Raw genomic sequence first — 24,322 nt, forward strand, 5'->3', positions numbered from 1 at the left:
AAATATCTTGGGTGGTGGGCTCCCTAATCTGTTCTTCCTCTCACCCATCCCTTCCTCCCACCCCAAGCCGCACCTCCAATTCCTACCTACTAACCCCATCCCACCTCCTTGACCTGTCAGTCTTCCCTGGACTGACCTATCCCCTCCCTACCTCCGCACCTATACTCTCCTCTCCACTTATCTTCTTTTCTCTCCATCTTCGGTCCGCCTCCCCCTCTCTCCCTATTTATTCCAGAACCCTCACCCCATCCCCCTCTCTGATGAAGGGTCTAGGCCTGAAATGTCAGCTTTGGTGCTCCTGAGATGCTGCTTGGCCTGCTGTGTTCATCCAGCTTCACACTTTATTATCTTGTATTCTCCAGCAGCTGCAGTTCTCATTATCTCTTGGAATATCGTGATCTCCTTTACATTGGTGAGAGAAAATGCAAACTGGGTGACCATTTTGCAGAACAGCTTTTTTCTGTCAATAGGAAGGATCCTAACCTTTGAGTTCCTTGCAATTTCAATAAATAAGCTGTCGTACTAAACAAAAACTAAAAGAATAAAAGAATGCTGGAAATCAGGAACAAAATCAGAAATTGCTGTAAAAACTCAGCAGGTTTGGCAGCATCTATGAAGAGAAATCAAAGTTAATGTTTCACATCCAGTGACCCTTCTTCAGAACACATTGCGAAGAAGGGTCACTGGACATGAAATGTTAACTCTGCTTTCTCTCTACAGATGCTGCCGGACCCTGCCAACTTTTTTCTAGCAATTTCTGATTTTGTTTGTTCTTTGTCCTACGTCTGCTGCAATGTTCCAATGAAACAAGCTCAAGCTCGAGGAACAACACTTGATTTTCTGCTGAGGCACGTTGCGGCTTTAAAAGGTAACAACACTAAATTCAAAAACTTAAGAAACTGACGACTTTGTATCTGCTATCCAATTTTCTTACATCCCACTACCCCTTCTCAGACAGCTGTGCTATGTTTATCTCTTTGCACTTATTTGCAAGGACCAAATGTCTCCCTTTCACACCAATATCTACTCCTCTTTCTTCTTTCTGTACCATTAACAACCCATTTGTCTGCTGTATTGGGTCTCTAAGCCATCTACCTATTTGCTCCACCTGCGCCTTAGTCAAAAACATAAAAAAAAAATCTATCTTCCAACACCTTTCAGCTCTGAATAGTCTTCCATCTGGAGCCTCATGTCAAAATTGGGAGACCTGTCCAACAGACAAGTCAAGGATTGTCATACTCACTGAGATGATACCTTTCGATGTCCCAAAGGCTACCATCAGAACCCAGATGGGATGAATAGGAGAGACGAACAATACCTGTTATTACCAACGCTATGTCACTTCACTCCCCTGATCTGATCAAACAGTTCTCCCTCCTCCATGTTGAGCACCACTTGGAGGAAAGATCAAGTGGGGCAAAGATGCATTCAAAGATTGCAGGGGGGGGGGATGCGGTGATAATCTCTGTTGCCAAGGATGACTTGGGAGCACCACTGAACAGTCTTCCTGAAATAAGGTGCCTCGAGCTGAATACAACACTGCAAATGTGCAGAGGTGTAAGCATCACTTCCTTACTTTTACACTCTATACCTTTATTTATAAACCCACAGATCCTACAAAGCTTAACAACTGTAACAATTTGCCCGACCACGTTCGAATCAAATTGGCTGAAGACTAGTATCTCTGATCATCCCTGGACACTAGCCAACCCATCTAACCTGGATGTCTTTGTACTGTGGGAGAAAACCAGAGTACCAGGGCAAAATCCACTCAGTGAGAATATCAAACTTGCACAGACGATCACTCAAAGTTGGAATCAAACCGGATTCCTGTCACAGTGAAGCAGCAGTAGGAACCACTGAGCCAGGTATGTCAAGTGCTGCAGTCTCCATTGAACTATGGTTGATACCCTGACTTGATGGTTAAGGGGGAGGGGAGAATATGCTGGGCGTACTTATTCTGGAGTTCAATTCTGCTCTTGTTGTTGGTCCACAATGCATGGATGCCCAGTCCTGGGTAGCTCGATCTGTTCGAAGTCTGTCTCATTTAGCATGGTGATAACCTGCATCATATTATGTGGTACTATTTTCAATGTGAAGGCGAAGACATCATCTCCACAAGGACTGTGCAGTGGACACCCTTACTAATGCTGTCACATGCAAATACATCTGCAGCCATTACATAGGTAAGGGTGAGGTCACATATGGCTTTCCTTCTTGCTGGTTCCCTCACCACCTGCTGCAGAACTAGTCTAGCAGTTATGTCCTTTAGGACCCGAATAGTAGTGCTGCTGCCTATCCACTCTTGGTTGTAGACACTGAAAATCCCCATTGAGTATACATTTTGCACACTTGTCATTTTCAGTGTTCATCCCAGTGTTGTTCAACATGAAGGAGTACTGATTCACCAGCTGAAGGAGGGTGATACTAACCAGTAGGTCGTTTCCTTGTTCATGAGATTTCATGAAGTCCGGAGTCAATGTTGAGGACTTCCAGGGCAACTCCTTCCCAACTGTATATCACTGATCCACTACCTTCTGCTGGGTCTGCTCTACTGGGTGGGATAGGACATATCCAAGGATGGTGATGATGGTGTCTGGAACATTGTCATTAAGGTATGATTCTGAGAGCATAATTATTTCAGGCTGTTGCTTGACTGCCTGTGAGACAGCTCTCTCAGTTTGCACAACTCAAGTGCTGGACAATACCAACATCCAACAAACAGCAAATACAACCATTGAACCTTGACAATATAATGGTATTACCATCAATGAATCCCCCACTACCAACATCCTAGTATTAACTGGCCACAAACTCAATTGGACTCACCATATAAATGCAGTGGCTACACGAGCAGGTCAGAGGCGAGGAATCCTACTGAAAGTAACTCATCACCTGACTCCCCAAAGTTTGCCCCCATCAACAATACACAACTCAGGAGTGTGATGGAATATTTCCTGCTTGTCTGGAAGAGTTTATTGCAGTTTCAGAAACACTCAAAAAGCTTGACTACACCCAGAACAAAGCAGTAGCTCCAGATCCACCAGCATTCACTCTCTTTACCAACTGACAATGAGTAACCGCACTGCATACTATCTACACGATAGCCTACAGAATCCATCCAAGGTTGCGTCACTGCGTACTTTCCAAACGATGACCATAACCAGCTAAAAAGCAAAATCAGCAGATAACCACCTGCAACTGCTCCTCCAAGATACTCAACATCTTAACTTACAAATATATCGTCATTAATAATAAAGATGGATAATAAATGCTGCAGCCCACATACAATTAAAAATAATTCAGCTTTCCAGCATCCCTCATATTTTGCTTTTGTAGGGTCTCCAAATACTAGACTGACATCAGACGTTGCTTACGTACATTAACTCAGTCTTTGCACTCTCAACAGAGTCAGAAAGATCTGATGCTAAGCAAAATAACTAAGTGGAAACCAGGACCGGGTCTGAACGGAGAAAAAAAAAATTGATGTTGACAACTACAGTCAAAGCTTGGAAGGTTTATTAAGCAGAACTGACATTACCAGAACTAAAAACTAAAATGCAGAATTAATGTTTGATTATTCTTTAGCTTATCACCATCTCCATCTTTTCCCCCAACTTTTGACTGAGTTATTATGCCAACCTCTCCCTTGTCAGCACATAAAAGCAAGGTACACCAAGGAGGCCTATGGTCTTACATGGAGCATCAGTGGTTACTGAGCCACTGATTCGTAAAAACTGTTCCACCAATACTGCTGGTAGAGAGATTGCACAATATTTGCATAAAATGCTGATTGGTTTAGCCATCGTGGGAAAAAAATGCCCTCAATATTACAGCAGAACTGCTTCCTTACATTTTATATGTATACGCATTTGATAATCTCTAACCCAGGGAGCTTGAAAAACAGCAACATAAATGATTAGGCGCAAATACTGTGCATCTCTTATACATTAGTGAAACCTCTGTTGTGCAATACACTGAAAATCAAGATGACCAAGTATGCATTTATAACTGACACAAACATTTGTAGAATTTGTTCTATATGTTATTTTTAATTACTATAAACTGTATCAAGGTTTAATATGGCAATAGGAGATAAAGATGTAGGAAAACAGCTGTACAAGCACTTAATAACATATCTCCAGTAACTGGTAGTTTGTTCGAATGTTGAACTGCAGGCCATGGACTTTTCAATTATATTGCATAATCATCCACAAGAAATTTCAACTGCTTCCTGTAATTAATCGGAAAACTAACATCACAATGCCTTTGCTTCTAAGGTTTGTCTATTTCTCTTGTACTCAATTTATATGACTGACATCTTTCCTGTAACCTCACAACTAAGCAACAAATAGAACAACTGCAAACAGAATGCTCAATATTCACCTTAAATTCAAAATGTTTCACACCAATGTGTTTTTGAAACAGTAACTCCTGTTCATAGGTAGCCATTCTGTGCCAACATATCTTGTAACCAGCATTTTATCCAAGTAGCTGCCCCTTGTGTAATGCAAAATTCTTAGCACTGCAGTTACACATTAGGCTAGATTAAACACTGAGCAACAGGTGAAAGGCCAAAACAAAGATATTAACTCAAAGCGAAGAGATAACTTGACGAATGTCTAAAGATTTGACTGCAATTAAAGCCAAAGTTGCTAATACTTCTTACTGGCGTCAAATTGCCCACAAGCTATGCAAATAAGTTAAAAAGGAAAGAAAAATTAATTATAGTCTAGAAACGGATTTAAAAACATCCATGAATTCATATTAGCCTAAATCTCTGCTCCCTAAAACAACTTTATTTCTATATAGTTTCATACATGAACTATTCTCAAGTAAACTCGGCACCCTATTTAAAAAGTGCTAAAGAATTATGTCACCCCAACATTGTTTTATTTCTCTCCCTCCTTTGGTTTTATTGGAATATTTTTGTTTAGAGACTTCTCATGACTTCATTGTTGAACTGCTGGTCAACGGGTATTAAATCAGATAATAAAGGCAGAGTCATAAACAGAAATGCTTCAAGGCTTGCTATTAATTAAATTTATCTTTTTTCATTGTGCAGTTGGATTCCATAGCTTTCAATATTCGTTCCCCAAAGAGTTAACAAATCCATTTCCAGAACGGTTCGATTGTAAGTTTACATTGGGTAACGGAGTCATTTGAAACACAAATGTTCCAGAATCGTACACTTCATTGAGCTGAGGACCACCCATCATGTTTATTTATTGAAAACTAGGAGCCTGTGGGCTGTATGAAACAGACTAAGACACCTGGCATCAGTATTCAGGTGCACCAAACAATAAGGAAAGTCAATTATACGTTGAGACTTCCTGTACAGGAGCTGGAAATAAAGTTGTCTTGCTAAATTGGACATTGTTTGTTTATTTATTGGAGTGTAGAAGGATGAGAATTGACCTCATTGAATAATCGAAGGTTCTTGATTGCATAGAAGCTGAGAGATTACTTCCACTTGTCAGTGAATCCAAAAGGGCACAGGTTTAGGATGAGGGATCAATCATTTAGGGTAGAGGTGAGGAGAAAGTACTCAGAGTTTTGAATCAATGAAATTCGCTGCCCCAAAAAAGGATAGAGATGCATTGTTGAATACATTTTAAAAATGGTTAGGAGACATTATTGATCTCTAAGGGGATCAAGAGATAGGAGACATGAGCAAACGGTAGAATGGATGCTCAAGATCAGCGATGATCATATTAAATGGCAAAAGAATTTCAACGGGCAATATGGAGTGTTCCTGCTCTTTTTTTTGTTATTGAGTACATTTCACATGTAATTTGGAAAATGTTAGAATCCATTCTAAGAGAGGCAGTAACAGGACATTTAAAAATACATAGTATGCTCAGCACAGCTTCATCAAGTGGGAATTGTACCAATAAATTTATTGGAATTCTTTGATTGGGAACAAGCAAAACAGCTAAATGGGAAGCAGTGGATGTAAGATTTAGAATTTCAGAAGGAGATACCACACGTTAGACTATGTTATTGTAGGCAATATATTAGCATACATAGAAGATTGGCCAACTGAAAGAAGATAAATTTGGGGTAAGGGGACATTTCTATTTTGGCAACCTGTAACTAGCAGAGTGCCACAGGGATCAGTGCTGGGGCCACAGTTGTTTAGAATATGCATTAAAGGCTTGGATGAGGTAAGTGAATGTACTACAGCCAGGTTTGTGGATGACGCAAAGATAGCTGGAGAGTTAAGTGAGGAGGGTGACAAAGAGTTTGGAGAAGAATAAGCCAAGGGCAAAAAGCAAATATAATACATAATGTGGGAAAATGTGAGGGTATTTACTTTGGCAGAAAGCACAAAGAAGCTGAATAATATTTAATTGGAGAAAGAAAGACTGCAGATAACTAGGGAACAGAGGGATTTGAAAGTCCATGTCCATGAAATACAAAAGATAAGCATCCAAGTTCATTTGGTAATACAAAAGATGATTTAGGACATTGGCTTTTATTTCAAAGAGTATACAAATAGGGAGATTTTGTGAAAACTATATTGGGCCCGAGCAAACAAAAACAGAAATTCCTGGAAAGGCTCAGGTCTGGCACCATCTGTGGAGACAAATTGGAGGTAACATTTTCAGTCAGGTGACCCTTCCTCTGAGCTGATAGTAGCTCGGGACATGTCAGGTTGTATGTACACGAGGAGGTGGTGGGTAAATGATAAGTGAGGACAGAGCCAAAGAGAGAAATGAACAGTTGGACAGATGAAGGAATGGATAACAATCTGGATAGGAGGGTGAATAAGGGGGACTGTCAGTGGCTAACAGTGGGTTGTGTATAATAACAGACTATGTGATAACAAGGCCTGCTGTGTGGGGGTTGGGGCAAGGATATGGGAGAGCTCAAGCTCTAAAGTTATTGAACTTTTTAGAGTCCGGAAGGCTGGAGGTCCCCAAGTGGAAAACAAGGTGCTAAATATTCCAGCTTGTGCTGAGCTTTGCTGGAACAGTGCAGCAAGTCTAAGACGGTGATGTCGGCCAGGGAACAGGGTGGTATGTTCAAGTGGCAGGCAACTGAATGTTCACGGTCTTTTTTGTGGAATTGTCCACTCACCAGACCACAGTTGGAATACACTAAACAGTTTTGGAACTCTATCTGAGGAATGGTACACTGATTTTGGTGACTGTCTAGAGCAGATTCGCTAGGCTTAAACAAGGTATAGAGGGACTGTTTTATGAGGAGTGGTCTAGTACCCTGGGGCCTGTATTCGGGTGGTTAGACGAATGAGAGGCAAACATATTCAGACATATAAAGATCCTTAGCAGACTTGATGGGATAGATGCAAAAGGGTTGTTTCCCCTTGTGGGAATGTCTAGGATTGGACATAATCTCAGAATAAAAATTCACGGCCAGGATGAGGCGAAATTTCTTCTCTCGCAGAGCAATGACTCTGTGAAATTTTATACCACAGAGGGGTGTTGACAGCTTCATGGTCAAAACAGACAGATTTTTAATCAATAAGGGAATCAAAGGCTATGGGAAATAGGCAATAAAGTGAAGTTAAGGATTATCAGATCAACCATGATCTTATTGAATAGTGGAGCAGATTCAAAAGGCTAAATTGCCCACTTCTGCTCCAGTCTTATGGTCTTATGTGTATATTTTCTTTTTTTTTCTGTGTTTCTTCAAGGAATGTGGATGCCACCAGCAAGGCCAGCATTTCCTGTCCATCCCTAAATGTCCTTGAGCTGAGTGGTTTACCAGGTCATTTCACAGAGTAGGTCTTTCACATTGATGGTCACATTGAACACAGACCTGGTATCGCAGATCTTCTTCCCTAAAGAATACTAGCGAACGAGATCTTTTTTCATAACTAAGACAGTTTCATGGCCACCATTATGCAGTTAACTCAAGGCTTACCAGCTCCATTTAAATTCCACCAACTGCTGTTACGGGATTTGAACTCAATTCAGATGGTTTTAGCCTGGGCCTTTAGATTACTAGGCTAGTGACATTAATACTACAACACTATCTGGCCTATTTAGGTCAAATTATCTTAATTCAAATATTTGTTTGGGCACCATATGCATTAACACAGCTGCTTGTATTTGTATGGAGTCTCATTTAAAGCAAAGATCGAGGTTCAGGAAAAACTGAAGGGAACCAACAGCATTGTCATAGAAATAAGATTTCCCTTGAACAATTTTAAACGGAGGGAGTTGACAAGATGAAGCAACTATGGGAGCAGAACCACAATAGGAATTTTAACCCCCAATTACTTTGTAAGGGAAAAGGGGGCAACGCACTATTAAATATTATTATCATGGACTGGCTGAACCAAACGGCTTTTCCCCATCCCTTTATATACTAAATACAAATAATGAAATTTCTACTCTATGTGGCTCATCCTGGACGAGTAGCTTGGAAAGTTATCAGGAAAGCAGCCTGAAACAATGTGATACTACAGCAGACCAAAAGGTAACGGTTTCAGTTTTATACATTAAACTGAAGATGAAAGATAGTTCTACAAGCATCACTCCTGATGGAGTAAACTTTAACAGACTGGACAGGTTCACAACCGTTGGAGAGAAAAAAAATTCCTCCTTATCTCTGCCCCTACTGCGACCCTTACTCTGCCATTTATTCCTCTGGTCCTAGATACTCATACAAAAGGGAGAAACAAAACCTTTCCATTTCTACTTTGTCAAGTCCCCGAGGAACCATGTGTTTCAAAAAGGTCACCACTCATTTTTCTAAACTCCAAATGAGTCATGCCAGGCCAGCTCAAATAAACTGCTTACTTTCAACACCAAGTTTCAAATAGGAATTCAGAATTCAACAAAATCCAAGGCAGTCACATCTACCAACAAGATAATTTTCAATTTCCACTGTAACTACAAGTATAAATTCTAATTTCCGCATTTCCCACAACACATCCCTCACACCCCGCCCCTGCAATAACCGCCCTAAGAGAATTCCCCTCGTCCTCACATACCACCCCACCAACCTCCAGATATAACGCATCATCTTCCGACACTTCTGCCATCTACAATCCGACCCCACCACCCAAGACATTTTTCCATCCCCACCCTTGTCTGCTTTCCGGAGAGACCACTCTCTCCAGGACTCCCTTGTCCGCGCCACACTCCCCTCCAACTCCACCACACCTGCCACCTTCCCCTGCAACCGCAGGAAGTGCTACACTTGCCCCCCAACCTCCTCCCTCACCCCCATCCCAGGCCCAAAGACGACTTGCCATATTAAGCACATGTTCAGCTGCACATCTGCCAATGTGGTATACTGTATCCACTGTACCCGCTGTGGCTTCCTCTACATTGGGGAAACCAAGCGGAGGCTCGGGGACCACTTTGCAGAACACCTCCGCTCGGTTCGCAATAAACAACTGCACCTCCCAGTCGCAAACCATTTTAACTCCCCCCCCCCCCCTCCCATTCCTTAGATGACATGTCCATCATGGGCCTCCTGCAGTGCCACAATGATGCCACCTGAAGGTTGCAGGAACAGCACCTCGTATTCCGCTTGGGAACCCTGCAGCCCAATGGTATCAATGTGGACTTCACAAGCTTCAAAATCTCCCCCTCCCCCACTGCATTCCAAAACCAGCCCAGCTCGTCCCCTCCCCCCACTGTATCACAAAACCAGCCCAGCTCGTCCCCGCCTCCATAACCTGTTCTTCCTCTCACCTATCCCCTCCTCCCACCTCAAGCCACACCTCCATTTCCCATCTACTAACCTCATCCTGCCTCCTTGACCTGTCCGTCCTTCCCGGACTGACCTATCCACTCCCTACCTCTCCACCTATACTCTCCTCTCCACCTATCCTCCCTTCTCTCCATCTTCAGTGCGCCTTCCCCCCTTCCTATTTATTTCAGAACCCTCTCCCCATCCCCCTCTCTGATGAATGGTCTAGGCCCGAAACGTCAGCTTTTGTGCTCCTGAGATGCTGCTTCGCCTGCTGTGTTCATCCAGCTTCACACTTTGTTATCTATAAATTCTAATATTGCTTCTTTAAATGTTAGTTTAAGTTTACACTAATCCCAAGGAAAACTATTACACTGAGTGGTAATTTGGAAATTACAAGGTAAGATGAATACACATTTTATGGTTTAGAACCTTCTGAATTGCTCTTGTAAAGCCACTGTAATTTTGCAAAAAAACACGGAAACTCCGGATAGAAACAGAAAATGTTTTCATCACATATTTGAGGAGGGTAAGACAGCAAAGCGGCATAACTGAAAGGAAACCCAGCCCACAGTCAAGACACACGGTGACACTGAACAAACTTTAATGTCCTGAATAGCGAGAAAGTTAATGGGAGAAGTGTGCAGAAAATTTTTCACATGGAGCGGCGGCCGCATGGAACATACTGCCAATGGTGGTGGAAGCAGGCACATTTGCAACATTTAAGGCGCATCTCAATAGACACATGAATCTGAGGCAAACAGATAGATAGATGTCATGCATGGGCAATTCGAAATAGGTCTAAATAAGGATTAGGAATTGCTGCAGGCTTAGTCAGCTGGAGCGCCTGTTCCTGTAATGTACTGTATTGTGTTGTACTGTAAAATTTGGATTTGTGTGTGAAAAATAACATCAAATGCAAAACTTTCAAAAAGGGAAACGGGCCTTTAATAATTTAATAGAGTAGAGTTTGTTTTGATGTGTAGTAGCGTACAATGGCAGCTATTAACTTCAACACATTTTGTTGTGAGAAGCACGAACTGAACAACTTGGGAAACAAAAGGTCAGCATTCTTCATTTGACAGCACAAGAAGATATTGTACGCTCTTTGGCAATAACATTCTAAAACCACATGCAAGTCTATTTTTGTAGTAAACATGTCTGCAACAATAGGTCATTGTAATGAAGCACCACAAATGACATGATATCTGGCTCTAATCCACTAGGCACATACTGATTTCAAGACTAATTATTACACCTGCTAAAGACCACCTGATAATCTCACTTTCTGCATCCATAGATCTAGCTTAACACTGAATATAATGTGAATCTACATTACCAGATGATGTATAATGCATTTTCTTTTCTTGCATACACAGTATTTTATATCTGTTATTTTTCCCTACTTTGACCACAATATAGACTGTTAGATTGGCATTAGATTGTGTAAGCGGAAAAAGCAGGGACTCAGTACTGAGTTGAATAATCAACTGTGATCATTTTGAATGGTGGATAAGGCCCAAAGAACCAAATGGCCTACGCTTGCTCTTATTTTGTATGTTTCTAGTCTTTCTGTTCAAAGTTCCCCATGCCCGTTTAGGAAAAATAATTTAACTGCAAACTAACAGACAAAGCTAAAGAATATCAACCCTGGTTCAATGGAGAATGCAAGAGGGCATGCCAGGAGCAGCACCAGGCATACCTGAAGATGAGGTGTCAACGTGGTGAAGCCACTAAACAGCTCTACTTGCAAACCAAACAGCGAAAGCAGCAAGTGATAGACAGAGCCAAGCAATCCCACAACCAACAAATCAGATCTACGTTCTGCAGTCCTGCCACATCTGGTTGTGAATGGTGCTAGACAATTAAGCAACTCACTCCACAAATTCCCATCCTCAATGATGGAAGAGCCCAGCACATCAGTGCAAAAGATAAGGCTGAAGCATTCACAGCAATCTTCAGCCAGAAGTATCTGGCGGATGATCCATCTTGGCCTCCTCCAGTGGTCCCCAGCATTACAGATGCCAGTCTTCAGCCAATTCAATTCACTCCACGTGATATCAAGAAACAGTTGGATACTGAAAAGGTTACAGGCCCTGACAACGCTCCGGCAATAGTACTAAATACATGTGCTCCAGAACTTGCAGCTCCACTAGCCAAGCTGGTCCAGTGGAAAATTGCTCAATTATGACCTGTACACAAAAAGCAGAACAAATCCAACCTGGCTAATTACCGTCCCCACAGTCTACTTTCAATCATCAGTAAAGTGATGGAAGGTGTCTTTAATAATGTTATCAAGCAGCAGCTACTCAGAAATAACCTGCTTCGTGACGCCCAGTTTGGTTCTGCCAGGGCCACTCAGCTCCTGACCTCATTACAACCTTGGTTCAAACATGGACAAAAGAGCTGAATTCCAGAGGTGAGGTGAGAGTGACAGCTCTTGATATCAAGGCTGCCTTCAACCGAGCCTGGCATCAAGGAGCCCTAGCAAAACTTGAATTAATAGGTATCAGGGAACAATCTCTTCAGTGGTTGGAGTCATACGTGACACATAGGAGGATGGCTGCAGTTGTTGGAGGTTCCTCAGGGTAGTTGACCTTGGCGCAACCATCTTCAGCTGCTTCATCAATGACCTTCCATCTATCACAATGTCAGAAGTGGGTATGTTCGCAGATGACTGCACAATGATCAGCACCATTTCTGACTCCTCAGATACTGAAACAGTCCACGTTCAAATGCAACAAGATCTGGACAATATCCAGGCTTGGTGGCAAGTGACATTTGCACTACACAAATGCCAAGCTATAATCATTAACAATAGAGACAATCTAACCACCATCCCTTGACATTCGATAGTGCTATCATCACTGAAACCATCACTATCAACATCCTGGATGCTTTCATTGATCAGAGACTAACTGGACTCACCACAGTGGCTACAAGAGCAGGCTAGAAGCTAGGAGTACTTTGGTGAGTAACTCACCTCCTGACTCCTCAGAGTCTGTCCACCATCTAACAAGGCACATGTCAGGAGTGTGATGGAATACTCCCCAATTGCCTCGATGAGTGCAGCCCCAACAACACTCAAGAAGATGGACACTTTCCAGGACAAAGCAGCCCGCTTAACTGACACTAAATCTACTCTCTCCACCAGCAACACCCAGTAGCAGTGTGTATTATCGACAAGATGCACTGCAGAATTCACCAAAGATCCTCAGATAGGACCTTCCAAACACACGACCACTTCCATTTAGAAGGACAAGGGCAGCAGACATATGGGAACATCACCCCCTTTAAGTTCCCCTCCAAGCTACTCACCATCCTGACTTGGAAATATATCGCCGTTCTTTCACTGCCGCTGGGTCAAAATCCTGGAATTCCCTCCCTAATAGCATTGTGGGTCAACCTACAGCGAGAGGACTGCAGCAGTTCAAGAAGGCAGTTCACCACCACCTTCTCAAGGGCAACTAGGGCGGTGCAAAAAATGCTGGCCAGCCAGCAATGCCCACATCCCACAAAAGAATAGGAAAAAGTATTTCTACTGTGCTCTCAATTGATCAGTTTTGTTTTGAATATTACATGCATTCAAATAAAGAAGTGTATTTTTAAATCACTTTTGTAACCTTATCTATATAGCTTTATCTATTGATTTAATCTAGATGTGCAATCTTTATTCCTTTCTACCATGATCTGTTTACCACTTCCCAGGCTTACACATTTCTTTTTGCCCATCACTGGCTCTGGCTCATTACATCTTTGCCTTGACATCAAAGCCACATTTGATCAACAGTTGCATCAAGGAACTAGCAAAACAGGAGTCAATGGGAATCGGGGGAAAGTTCTCCACTGGTTGGAGTCATTCTTGTCACATAGGAAGATGGTTGCGGTTGTTGGAGGTCAGTCATTTCAGCTCCAGGACATCTCTGAAGGGGCTCCTCAGGGTAGTGTCCTTGGCTGTTTCATCAATGACCTTACCATCACCAGAAAGTTAGAAGTGGGGATGTTTGCCAACAACTGCACAGTGTTCAGAACCATTCACAACTCCTCAGATACTACAGCAGTCCATGCCCAACTCCAATCGGCATTAACATCACAACATCCTGGGGGTTACCAGTGACTACAAACTCATCTAGACTCACCACATAAACACAGTGGCTGCAAGAGTAGGTCAGTGACTCGGAATACTGGAGTAGATAATTAACATCCTGACTCCCAAAAGCCTGTCGACCACGTGCAAGTCACAAAGCAGGAGCGCAATTAAATACTCCACACTTGGCTGGATAGGTGCAACTCTAATAACACTCTCAAAACTTCACACCATTCAGGTCAAAGCAACCTGCTTGACTGGTATCATGTCCTAAAACATCCACTATCTCCACCACCATCGCTTAGTAGCAATGTGTACTATTTACAAAATGCACTGGAAATATTCACGATAGTTCTGTAGACAGTGCTTCCAAATCTACAGCCACTACTATGCAGATGGACAAGGGCAGCAAATACATGGAAACACCACCACCACCACCTGCATGTTCCCTACCTAAGTGCTCACCATCCTGACTTGGAAATTTTTCACTGTTCTTTCAGTGCTGTTGGGTCAAAATCCTAGAATTCCCTTCTTACCACACAATGGGTCTACCTACACCACACAGACTACAGAGATAGTAGGAAGTGCCGACGCTGGAATATCTGAGATAACAAGGTGTCCAGCTGGATGAACACAGCAGGCCAGGCAGCATCAGAGGAGCAGGAAAGTTGATGTTTTGGGTCTGGACCCAGGCTACAGTCATTCAAGAAGGCCGCTCACCACCAGCTGAAGAGCAGCTGGGGATAAGCAACATGTATTGGCACAGACATCAACATACACATCCATATCCTAGGAGTGAATTTTTAAAAATGCATACAATGAATGTCACCAACAATAGAAAAACTAACCATATCTTATTGACAATAGACAGCAATAAATCAGTGAATCCCCCATAAGTGGCGTTCATAGAATCCCTACAAGTGTGAAAACAGGCCCTTCGGTCCAACATGTCCACACAGACTTCTCCGAGCATCCCACCCAGACCCATCCCCCTATAACCCAACTAATCTACACATCCTGGAACGCTATGGGCAATTTAGCATGGCCAATCCACCTAGCCTACACATCTTTGGACAGTGGGAGAAAACCGGAGCACCCGGAAGAAATCCATGCAGGCAATGGGAGAATGTGCAAACTCCACACAGACAGTCGCCTGAAGGTGGAATTGAACTTGGGTCCCGGCACGGAGAGGCAGCAGTGCTAACCACTAAGCCACGGCGCTGCCCCAAACGTTCTACAGCCTTTTTAAGACTGAGGTTTAACAATGGTCATTGACTGGGAATTCTGCAGTAATTTGCCTTTTTACCAGCGTCACTCATTCTCCATTACTAAGCCTGCTAACATTTTGCAAGTCAGAAGTAATGTGAGGTAATGAAACGTCCTATTTGCCTGAACGACTGCAAGTCCAACAATACTCGAGAAGCTTGACATCATCCATGGCAAAGTAGCCCTTCTAGCTCAATGACCATGTTAAATATTCAATCCCAAAACAAATGGTATACAGCAGATACACCAAATACCAGCACAGGATGCATGCTGCAAATTGCCAAGGGTCCTTTCTAAACCTAAAACCTCAATTACCTAGGAGGACAAAAACAGTGGAGGCATAGGAACACAATCACCTGGAAAGTTTCCCTCCAAGGCACTCACCATCCTGAATTACAACTAAACCACTGTTTCTTCAGTAATTATGTCAAATATTAAATCCTTTTTGCTCAAGGATCCATTGTTGATAAGAGTGTCTTCAACTGCATCACACAGCACCCAGTTAGGGACAAGCTAAGGACTCTAACAAGACCTCTGGAGATGATAAAAGACATCACATAATGGAGAAAAAACAGCCTCAGGAGGTGCTGAAATCCAAAAGAACCCTTCTTAAATGATTCATAACACTTGAAGAAGTACTCCCCAAATATGAAAGCACATTCACACTATTAACAGGCACAACTGACATGATTTTCACAGCTTGCAAGCAAAATGTCATGAACAACTCAATCTATACCAATTTTTTGACAAAAACTTTTAACTCTATGCAAAGTAGTCTAGATGATTTGGGTGAAGTATGAATGATCTCAAAAGATGAACACCGTCCTTTGCATGCTTCATGATGATATGATGATTAGACACATTTGAGATTAAGACAGAAGTCCAGCTCTCTTTGATCTTCCCAGCTGTATGCTCCATCTGACTCAAGGTAACTTAATGCGAAAAGGAATAGAAATTAAATGGTGCAATTTTGAAGCAGTTCAGGACTAAGACACAGTGTCTGAACATGGCTGGGCAAATTTGAAGATTATTTGAAAATGTACATGAAATCCTGTAATTTGCATAACAATGGCATTGAACAAAATCAAAAACAGCGATGCTCATCTGCAAAAATTACTGGAAGACAGTAAGGACTACAGATGCCAGAAGCCAGAAGAGCACAGCAGGGTGGTTGAGGGGAGCCCAGAAGTAAACAGATGGAGGAGGTGGGGCTGGGCAAAGGGTAGGTGGGATGGCGATAGATGGATGCAGGTAGGTTATTGTGATTGGTCAGTGGGAGGGTGGAGCAGATCATTGCGTACCGAGATGGACAGGTTAGGTCAGGTCAGGTCAGAGAGGCAAGGAGAACGGGGACGGCTGAGAATGGAGGCATTTTCAAGCTGGTGAAGTCAATATTGAGGCCATTAGCACCCAAGGCAAACTATCAGGTGTTGTTTTATGTTTGGTCTCACTCTGGCAGTGGAGGAGGTCAAGAATGGACATGTCACCAGGGGAATGGAAGGAAGAAATAAAATGAATGACAACTGGAAGGTCAGGTTGGTTGGTGCATGCAGAGCGCAGATACTCCGCAAACGGGCCCCCAAGTCTGCGTTTGGTCTCCCCGATATAAAAGGGACCGCATTGGGCACAATGGATGCAATAGATCAAGTTGGATGAAGTGCAGATGAATCTCTGCCGGATCTGGAAGGGTTATTTGCGGCCTTGAATGGAGGTGAGGGGGGAGGCATAGGGCTAGGTGTTGCACCTCTTGCAGTTTGCAGGGAAAGGTGAGGAGGAGAAATCAGTGGGGAGTGTAGAGCTGACGAGGGAGTCACAGAATGAATGGTCCCTGCGGAAAGTGCGCCGGGGTGGGGAAGGAAATATCTTTTTCGTGTGGGGTCTGATTTTAGGTGTCAGAAATGTCGGAGGATGATGCATTGGATTTGGAGGTTGGTGGGCTGGTACATCTGGACTTAGGAGAATTCATCTTTTTTGTTCTTGTGGGGAAGGGGGTTTGAAGGCAGAAGTGTGGGAAATGGAGGCGATGCGGTTGAGGGCATCCTTAATTACAGAGGAGGGAAGATTCTGGTCCCTAAAGTAGGAGGATATCTGGGAATACAACACCTCATCCTGAGAGGAGACATGGCAGAGGCAGAGGAATGGAGAGTATGGGATAGCATTTTACAGGAGGGTGGGTGAAAGGAGGAGTAGTTGAGGTAGCTGTGGGAATCAGTAGGTTTGAAACGGATGTCAGTGTTGAGTTGGTTTCCGGAGATTGAGAAGCCGGGGAGGGGAGGAAGGTGTCAGAAATGGTCCAGTTGAATTTGAGGACAGGGTGGAAGGTGGTGGCGAAGTTGATGAACTGCTCGAGCTCCTTGAGGGTGCATGAGGCAATACCAATAAAGCCATCAAGATAGGGGAGAAAGAGGTGAGGAATGGTGCTGGTGTAGTTGTGGAAGAGAGACTGTTCCTAGAGGCAGGCATAGCTTGGGCCCATATCGGTGCCCATGGCCACTCCTTTCGTTTGTAGGAAGTGGGAGAAATCAAAAGGTAAAATAGTTGAGGGTGGGGACCAGCTCTGCCCAGCAAAGGAGTCAGTCACTCGACAGGGTACTGGTTGGGTCAATGGGAGAGGAAGATGCGAAGGGCTTTTAGGCCCTCCATATGGGGAAATACAGGTGTAATGGTGTAAAATTTCCCCACCACTGATACTTTTATTCACTTGGCACAACCTGTGCTCACCCTCAACAATTTTTCCTTTGATTTCTCCCACTTCCTACAAACCAAAGGGGTAGCCATGGGCACCCGCATGAGCCCAAGCTACACATGTCTCTGTAGGATCCATGAAACAGTCCCTCTTCCATAAGCATACCAGAACTATTCCTCACCTCTTTCTCCACAATACCTCGTGCTCCCACGCGGAGCTGAACAGTTCACCAACTTAGTCAACAACTTCAATCCTGCCCTCAAATTTACCTGGACCATTTGAGTCATGTTCCTCCCCTTCCTGGACCTCTCCATTTCCATCACCATCTCTGAAAACCAACGCACCACTGACATCCATTTCAAACCCACTGACTCCCACTGCTCCCTCAACTACACCTCCTCTCACCCAGCCTCCTGTAAAAATGCTATCTCATATTCTCAATTCCTCTGCTTGCACCGCATCTGCTCCCAGGATGAGGCGTTTTACTCCAAGATAACCCAGATATCCTCGTTTAGGGAGCGGAATTTCCCCCCTGTAATTAAGGATGGCATTCAATCGCAAGAGGTGCAAAACCTGCCCCTACACCTCCCCTCTCACCTCCGTCCAAGGCCCCAAATAATTCTTCCAGATCCGGCAGAGATTCACCTGCACTATTTCATCTGTTGCATCCAATGCAGCCTCCTTTGTATTGGGAAGACCAAACGCAGGCTTGGGAACTGGTTCGCAGAGTATCTGTGCTCTGCGTGCACCAACCAATCTAACCTTCCGATTGTCATCTACTTTAACTCCCCCTCCCACTCCCACGCCCTGGCGACTTGTCCTTCCTTGGTTTCCCACCACAGAGTGAGGCCAAACATAACCTGGAGGAACAAAACCCGATATTTCGCCTTGGGAGCCAATGGCCTCAACATTGACTTTAACAGCTTGAAAATCCCTCCATTCCCAGCCCTCCCCATCCTCCTCGCCTCCCTGACCTGATGTAACCTGCCCGACTTCCAATTCCTCTATCCACTCCACTGTTCCCACTGCCCAATCACAATATTCTCCTACCTGCATCCACCTATCACAATCCCACCTACCCTTCCCCAGCCCCACCTATCTCCCTATATTTACATCTGTGCTCCTCCCCTTCCCCAGTCCTGAAGACGGGCTTCAGCCTGAAACATCGACTTTCCCATTCCTTTGATGCTGTCTGACTTGCTTTGCTTTTCACATCTAATGACCCTGTAGAAGTCACTGGTTTGGCTTTAGGTGTAATGAGTCCAATGCTAGGCAGCATGCTTTGGGAATGATCAAAAGGAGGCAGCTTACTAGAATGAGGTACAAAAAGGTATGTACGGAGATGACAGAAGCCAGGGTTGTTCTTTTCAAAATACACAACGTTATAGATTTAATAAGACAGTCAAAAAATTAAGGGTATGATGGAGTTGATGAGGTGAAAATTGATTCCAATGGCAGGAGAGTAAGTAATAATAAAAATACACATTTAAAATAAACAGTAAAAGAACTAATTGTTTAAATGAATCTTGTGATGAGGCAAGTAATGATTTGGACTGCATTGTCTGAAAGGACGGTGGGAACAGTTTCAATAATAAGTTTCTAAAAAGAATTAAACATGTACTTTGTTATGATGCAGGCTGATTTTATTACCGGACAAGTCAGATTCCAGAGTGAAACCCGGCTTGATAAATCCCAGATTTTAATTTGGCAATTTTGTTACTGTGATAGTCAGTCACTAACCATATCCACACAAGGCTGCCAATGTATTTTTAACAAAAACATTAGTTTATTGTACAAAAGGAAACTAAGCTATTTGACAACTCTGAAAGACCTTAGAGTCAGAGTCATGCAGCACAAAAACAGACCCTCCAGTCCATGCCAAACATAATCCAAACTAAACTTGTCCCAATTGCCTGACCCTGGACCATATCCCTATAAACTTTTCGTGTTTGTATACTTACCCAAATGTCTTTTAAATGTTGTAATTGTACCCACTTCCACCACAAGTTCATTCAACATAAGAACCACTCTCTGCGTAAAAGATTTGCCCCTCGTGTCTTCTTTAAATCTCTCTCCTCTCATGTTAAAATGGCCCCCTAGTCTTAAAATCTCCCATCCTAGGGAAAAGACAACCACCATTAACTCCAACCATACACCTGATTATTTTACAAACTTCTATGGGGTCTCCCCTCCATCTCCTACACTTCAGTTAAAAAAGTCTCAACCTATCCAACCTTTTTTTATAACTCAAATCTTATCTTAAATTTCAACCCTTTTTCTCAGAAAAATCCTTTGCAGACACTCATTCCAGTGAAGTATCAATCTTATCTTAACTCTTTAATTCCATATTCGACCAACAAGGTTGCAAGCACTTTCTTTCAGTCTTTCTGCATGTTCACTACATGTGATTCTCTTCTTTACTATCTCCCCCCGAGATACACACACACTGGACAATTCACAGACTACTCCAAAGTGAACTTTAAAAAAAGCTCTGTCTGCTCAAATTCCAGAACAGTTGGGGACTGACTTCTGGACTGAAGGCAAGTAGCCTGGTGGTATTGAAGGTAAAGTAACGAAACTCGTTTTGAAAGCGAAACCAAGCTATTGAGGGTACCATAGAGGACTGCATGCTCAACACCAAAAGCATCAGATGCCACTCCAACAGATTAATGTGAAGATTTTGAGATCTATCACTTTCAGTGCAGAATGTCAGTGGATAGCAGAGCAAACAACAAGAGCTGCAGTTCAAGAAATGTCAACTTCATGTGTTAAGTCAAAATGGGCAACAAATGCAGCTTTGTTGGTGTGGCCATATCTTATAAGCCCCATATTTTTAAAATTGAAAAGCAATACCACAGAACAAATACAGATGTGCTGTGCCAAAGAGTTAAACAGAAAGATTACAGTTGCTCGTTTGAGTATTTGTCACTCCCTCTCCTTCCTCCTTTGATATACATAAGAGTAGATAATTAAGTTGCTTTTTGCTATCTTTTACTTTTATCCTATTACCAGTTGCAACAATATGCACAAGCCCAACCATCGTTCATTCTGTACGGAGTATCTAACCTCTGCTTATTATTCAGCCTCACTGTCCAAGCAAATCAGAAAGTTGCTGCACGAATAACTGAAATCTGAGTTTCTACCAGCATCCGAACCCCACTAGGAAAGCCTAAATCATTTGGTAATTAAAGGAAAAATTATAAAATCTTACTAGCTCTCTCAATAACACCTCGTGTGGATTAACTAAAGAAATGATTAAAATAGCTGGCGAGATTTACAACCACAGCAGTGTCCAAACCTAAAAGTGAACTTGTGTAATATACAAAATTTGGCCACTGCATTTTTTGAAAATTGCAATTTTACAATAATATCCATAAAATCCTCATTAGAAGTTTAAAAACCTCACAACCATTAGAAAGTACTTGGAAGAGCACTTTAAGTGTCATAACATTCAACGCTACGGGCCTAGCAGAGTAAAGTGGGACTAATGGAGGTAGTATATTTTTGGTGGCACAGACTTGATGGGCCACAGGGCCGTTTCCATACTGTATGATTCTAAGAATGAATTAGAAAGAGGCCATTTAGCTCCTCTGGCCTGCTCTGCCATTCAATGAGATCATGGCTGACTTAACTGAGGCCTCAACTCCAGTTTCCTACCTAGACCCAATACCCTATCACTACCTTCTTAGTCAAAGGATCTAATTACCTCTGCGCTAAATATATTCGATTGTTCTGTCTAAGGAAATGTGTCTCACAAACAGATGACTGAATTTTTTTTTCCCCCCATCAACTGCATCTTAAACTAAATTAGGTACATTTTAAAAAACCCCTTAGTTTTTAAAATGCGTCCAGTAATTCTAGTCTTTCCCACAAAGGGAAACATCCTTTCAGCATCCACCCTGTGAAATCCCCTCTGAATAAGTGCACTATCTGATAAAGAAAGGATGGCACAGAGGCTCAGTGGTTAGCACTGCTGCCTCACAGTGCCAGGGACCCGGGTTTAATTCCGCCCTCGGGCACCTGTCCGAGTGAAGTTTGCACATTCTCCCCATGTCTGCGTGGGTTTCCTCCCACACTCCAAAGATGTGCAGGCTTGGTGGATTGGCCATGCTAAATTGCCCGCAGCATTTAGGGATTTGGTGGGTTAGCAGGGGAATGGGTCTGCGGTGGATGCTTTGAGGGTGGGTGCGGACTTGTTGGGCCGAAGGGCCTGTTTTCAACTTGTAGGGATTCTATGATCTATGACCTTCTAGGTTTTGACAGAACACTCTTCATTCTTCTGAATTCCAATCGATACAGGCCCTATCCGTCCAACTTTTCTTTGCAATGTGACCGTCTCACCCATGGAATCAGCTGAGTGAAGTGTCACTGAAACATTTCTAATGTAATTACACCCTTTGTTAAACAAGGAGTCCAAAATTGTACACAATACATAGATTAAGACAAGCATTCAATAAGGAAGTTGATTTTTGTTCCTACTATTGCCCCAATCTGTCTGACAGTTAACAATGAAGTAATGTAACATTCACGATCTTCCTCCACACCCACCAGTCTGCCTCTCAGCCATGATTTAAATTTACAACATAATAAATCTGTATTCATTGTGTCATTTGACTAAAAGCACTTATACTCACTAGATTCCTATCAAAATGCATAGATCTGGACAACTATTTTTTTTGCGTACAATACTGAAGAACTAACCACTGGTGAAGATTTAAAATTGAAATGCTAGTTGTAGATAAGCCTAAATGGTTAAGATTATTACGTTTCCAAATGGAAGTGGTAGATTCCACTAGGGCAGATCCAACTATCATTGATATCATTGATAATGTTTTTGGAGAGGTGCTCAGCATGTTGCTAATTCAATTTTCCTGCTGCCTGATCTGGTCTTTAAATTGTCACTGACTGGGTGCTGTAAGCAATTACTGATGTTTGAACACTGAATTGCTCAGGCCTCAACCTGTAGTTGCCATGCAGTTTCCATAAATCCCAGGCATGGGGTTAGGGACACAAACTTTGAGAATGGAAATAAATTTTTTAAAAATCTTTCAACATACATGAGCAAGACAGCTGTTTCACATAATGTGCCTGAAGAAAATACAAACTACCAGCATTCAAAATGTTGGCAGAAAGTGTGCATACCAAAAGCCAGCCATATTAATGTCATACCATTGTTGCTACTAAATACAGAAAGCTATAGTTTAGTCAAACAGCAGCTTGTTATTTACATTGTGCATTCTGGACATTAAACCAGCTCAAAACATTTCACAGCTCTGTACCTGGACTGTAAGAGAGAACTGTGCAGCACAAAATTACTGTAAACATTTCACAACATAGCCTACTGGTGAGTAAATATTGGCGTGATGCACCATTTTAATACAACCAGTCAAAGCATTAACCCCCAGAAAATTAAATCTGGCAGACTACAGCAACTTATTACTATGAGATTGTTTAAAATTTAAGGTAACATAATATTCTAAATCAGGACAATATGATTGTCATAGAAACAGAACTAAATCACTGCCCACATATTATTCAGAGTAGCAGCACATTAAAAAATGTATATCATACAAATACATTAATGCAGTGACTCTGTAGATCTATTCATGTTAGTTATCCAAAGCAAAAGGGAATGACACAGAAGATCCATCCTGGCTAAAAAGGGAATTGAAAGGTTTTACATTAAGGATAATTTCCTTCCATTTTCACACACCTCCTAATATAAACATCAAAACCTTTCTCGATACGATCACATTTGTTACTTGCATATCCAGATGATTAAATTTTACTTACAGCTACTACTCCAAGACTTCAGCAGAGACTTGATGCTGATTTCAAAAAACACAGAATCCTGCAGGCTTAACATTATGCCTTTTGATGAGCCACAGCAACCAGAAATTTTATTAGAACAGTTTGCCAAGCTCTATTTATTTTGTCTCAAATTGCTGTCCCCGACTCCTATCAAAGAGCAGTTCTGGTCTCAAGCGTCCCTTTCTCATTATTATGCAGTCTTTTTATGTGACGCACATTTTGAGTTCCAGCAATGCTGAATGCAGATGAACTCACAGGCCGGTCAGTAAAACTTACTGTATATTCAGGGTAGTTTGAAGGACAATTTCACCTTTCACAGAGCATAATAACATACATCTTCCGCAAAGACTGAACCATATGATTTACACAAAGGGTAGTCTGTAATCGCTATGTCGAACAACTGTTGCCAGCTGCTTCCTATGGTGTTGGTAAATACAGTACAGAAGGGTGGAGCTCACAACTATTGAAAACAAGTGCTTAGTTCTAGCTTCCAGAAAAATACAACTGCACAAAGTGAAACCACCAGAGCACCTTTCCTCACATTGCCTTGTACAATAGATATTTCACAAAGAATGAAGTACATTCTTTGCGGCGGCTTGCTGCTGAAATGCCAAGCTGGAGTGTCTCTTCGCAGCAGCACATTACTTCCTACAGCACTGCCCACCCAGTCAATATCAGCGACTTCTCAGCATGCTTGTGATGACGCATGATACACCGTCTCACTTAATCTACCAAAGATAATGCGAGCTGCCTGGTTTTTACATGGGGGAGGGGAGAATATTGGTGTAGGGTGATGCAAT

At 42.6% G+C, this 24,322-nt stretch overlaps 1 protein-coding gene across 8 annotated transcripts in view; it reads right to left on the reverse strand.

Annotated features, from left to right (window-relative positions):
• Positions 1–24,322, reverse strand: part of fryl (furry homolog, like) — a 361,259-nt gene that overhangs the window by 280,333 nt on the left and 56,604 nt on the right. For 2 of the 8 annotated variants that reach the window (XM_048544242.2, XM_059647685.1), the window contains exon 1: positions 23,505–23,780. The exons of the other annotated variants lie outside the window; for them this stretch is intronic. In XM_048544242.2, the coding sequence (XP_048400199.2) occupies positions 23,505–23,577 (73 nt within the window). In that variant the 5' untranslated portion in view covers positions 23,578–23,780. Of the gene's footprint in view, positions 1–23,504; positions 23,781–24,322 lie in introns of those variants that run through there. 8 annotated transcript variants of the gene reach the window in all.

The sequence above is a fragment of the Stegostoma tigrinum genome, chromosome 1, assembly GCF_030684315.1.
Source record: "Stegostoma tigrinum isolate sSteTig4 chromosome 1, sSteTig4.hap1, whole genome shotgun sequence".
Taxonomy (NCBI): Eukaryota; Metazoa; Chordata; class Chondrichthyes; order Orectolobiformes; family Stegostomatidae; genus Stegostoma; species Stegostoma tigrinum.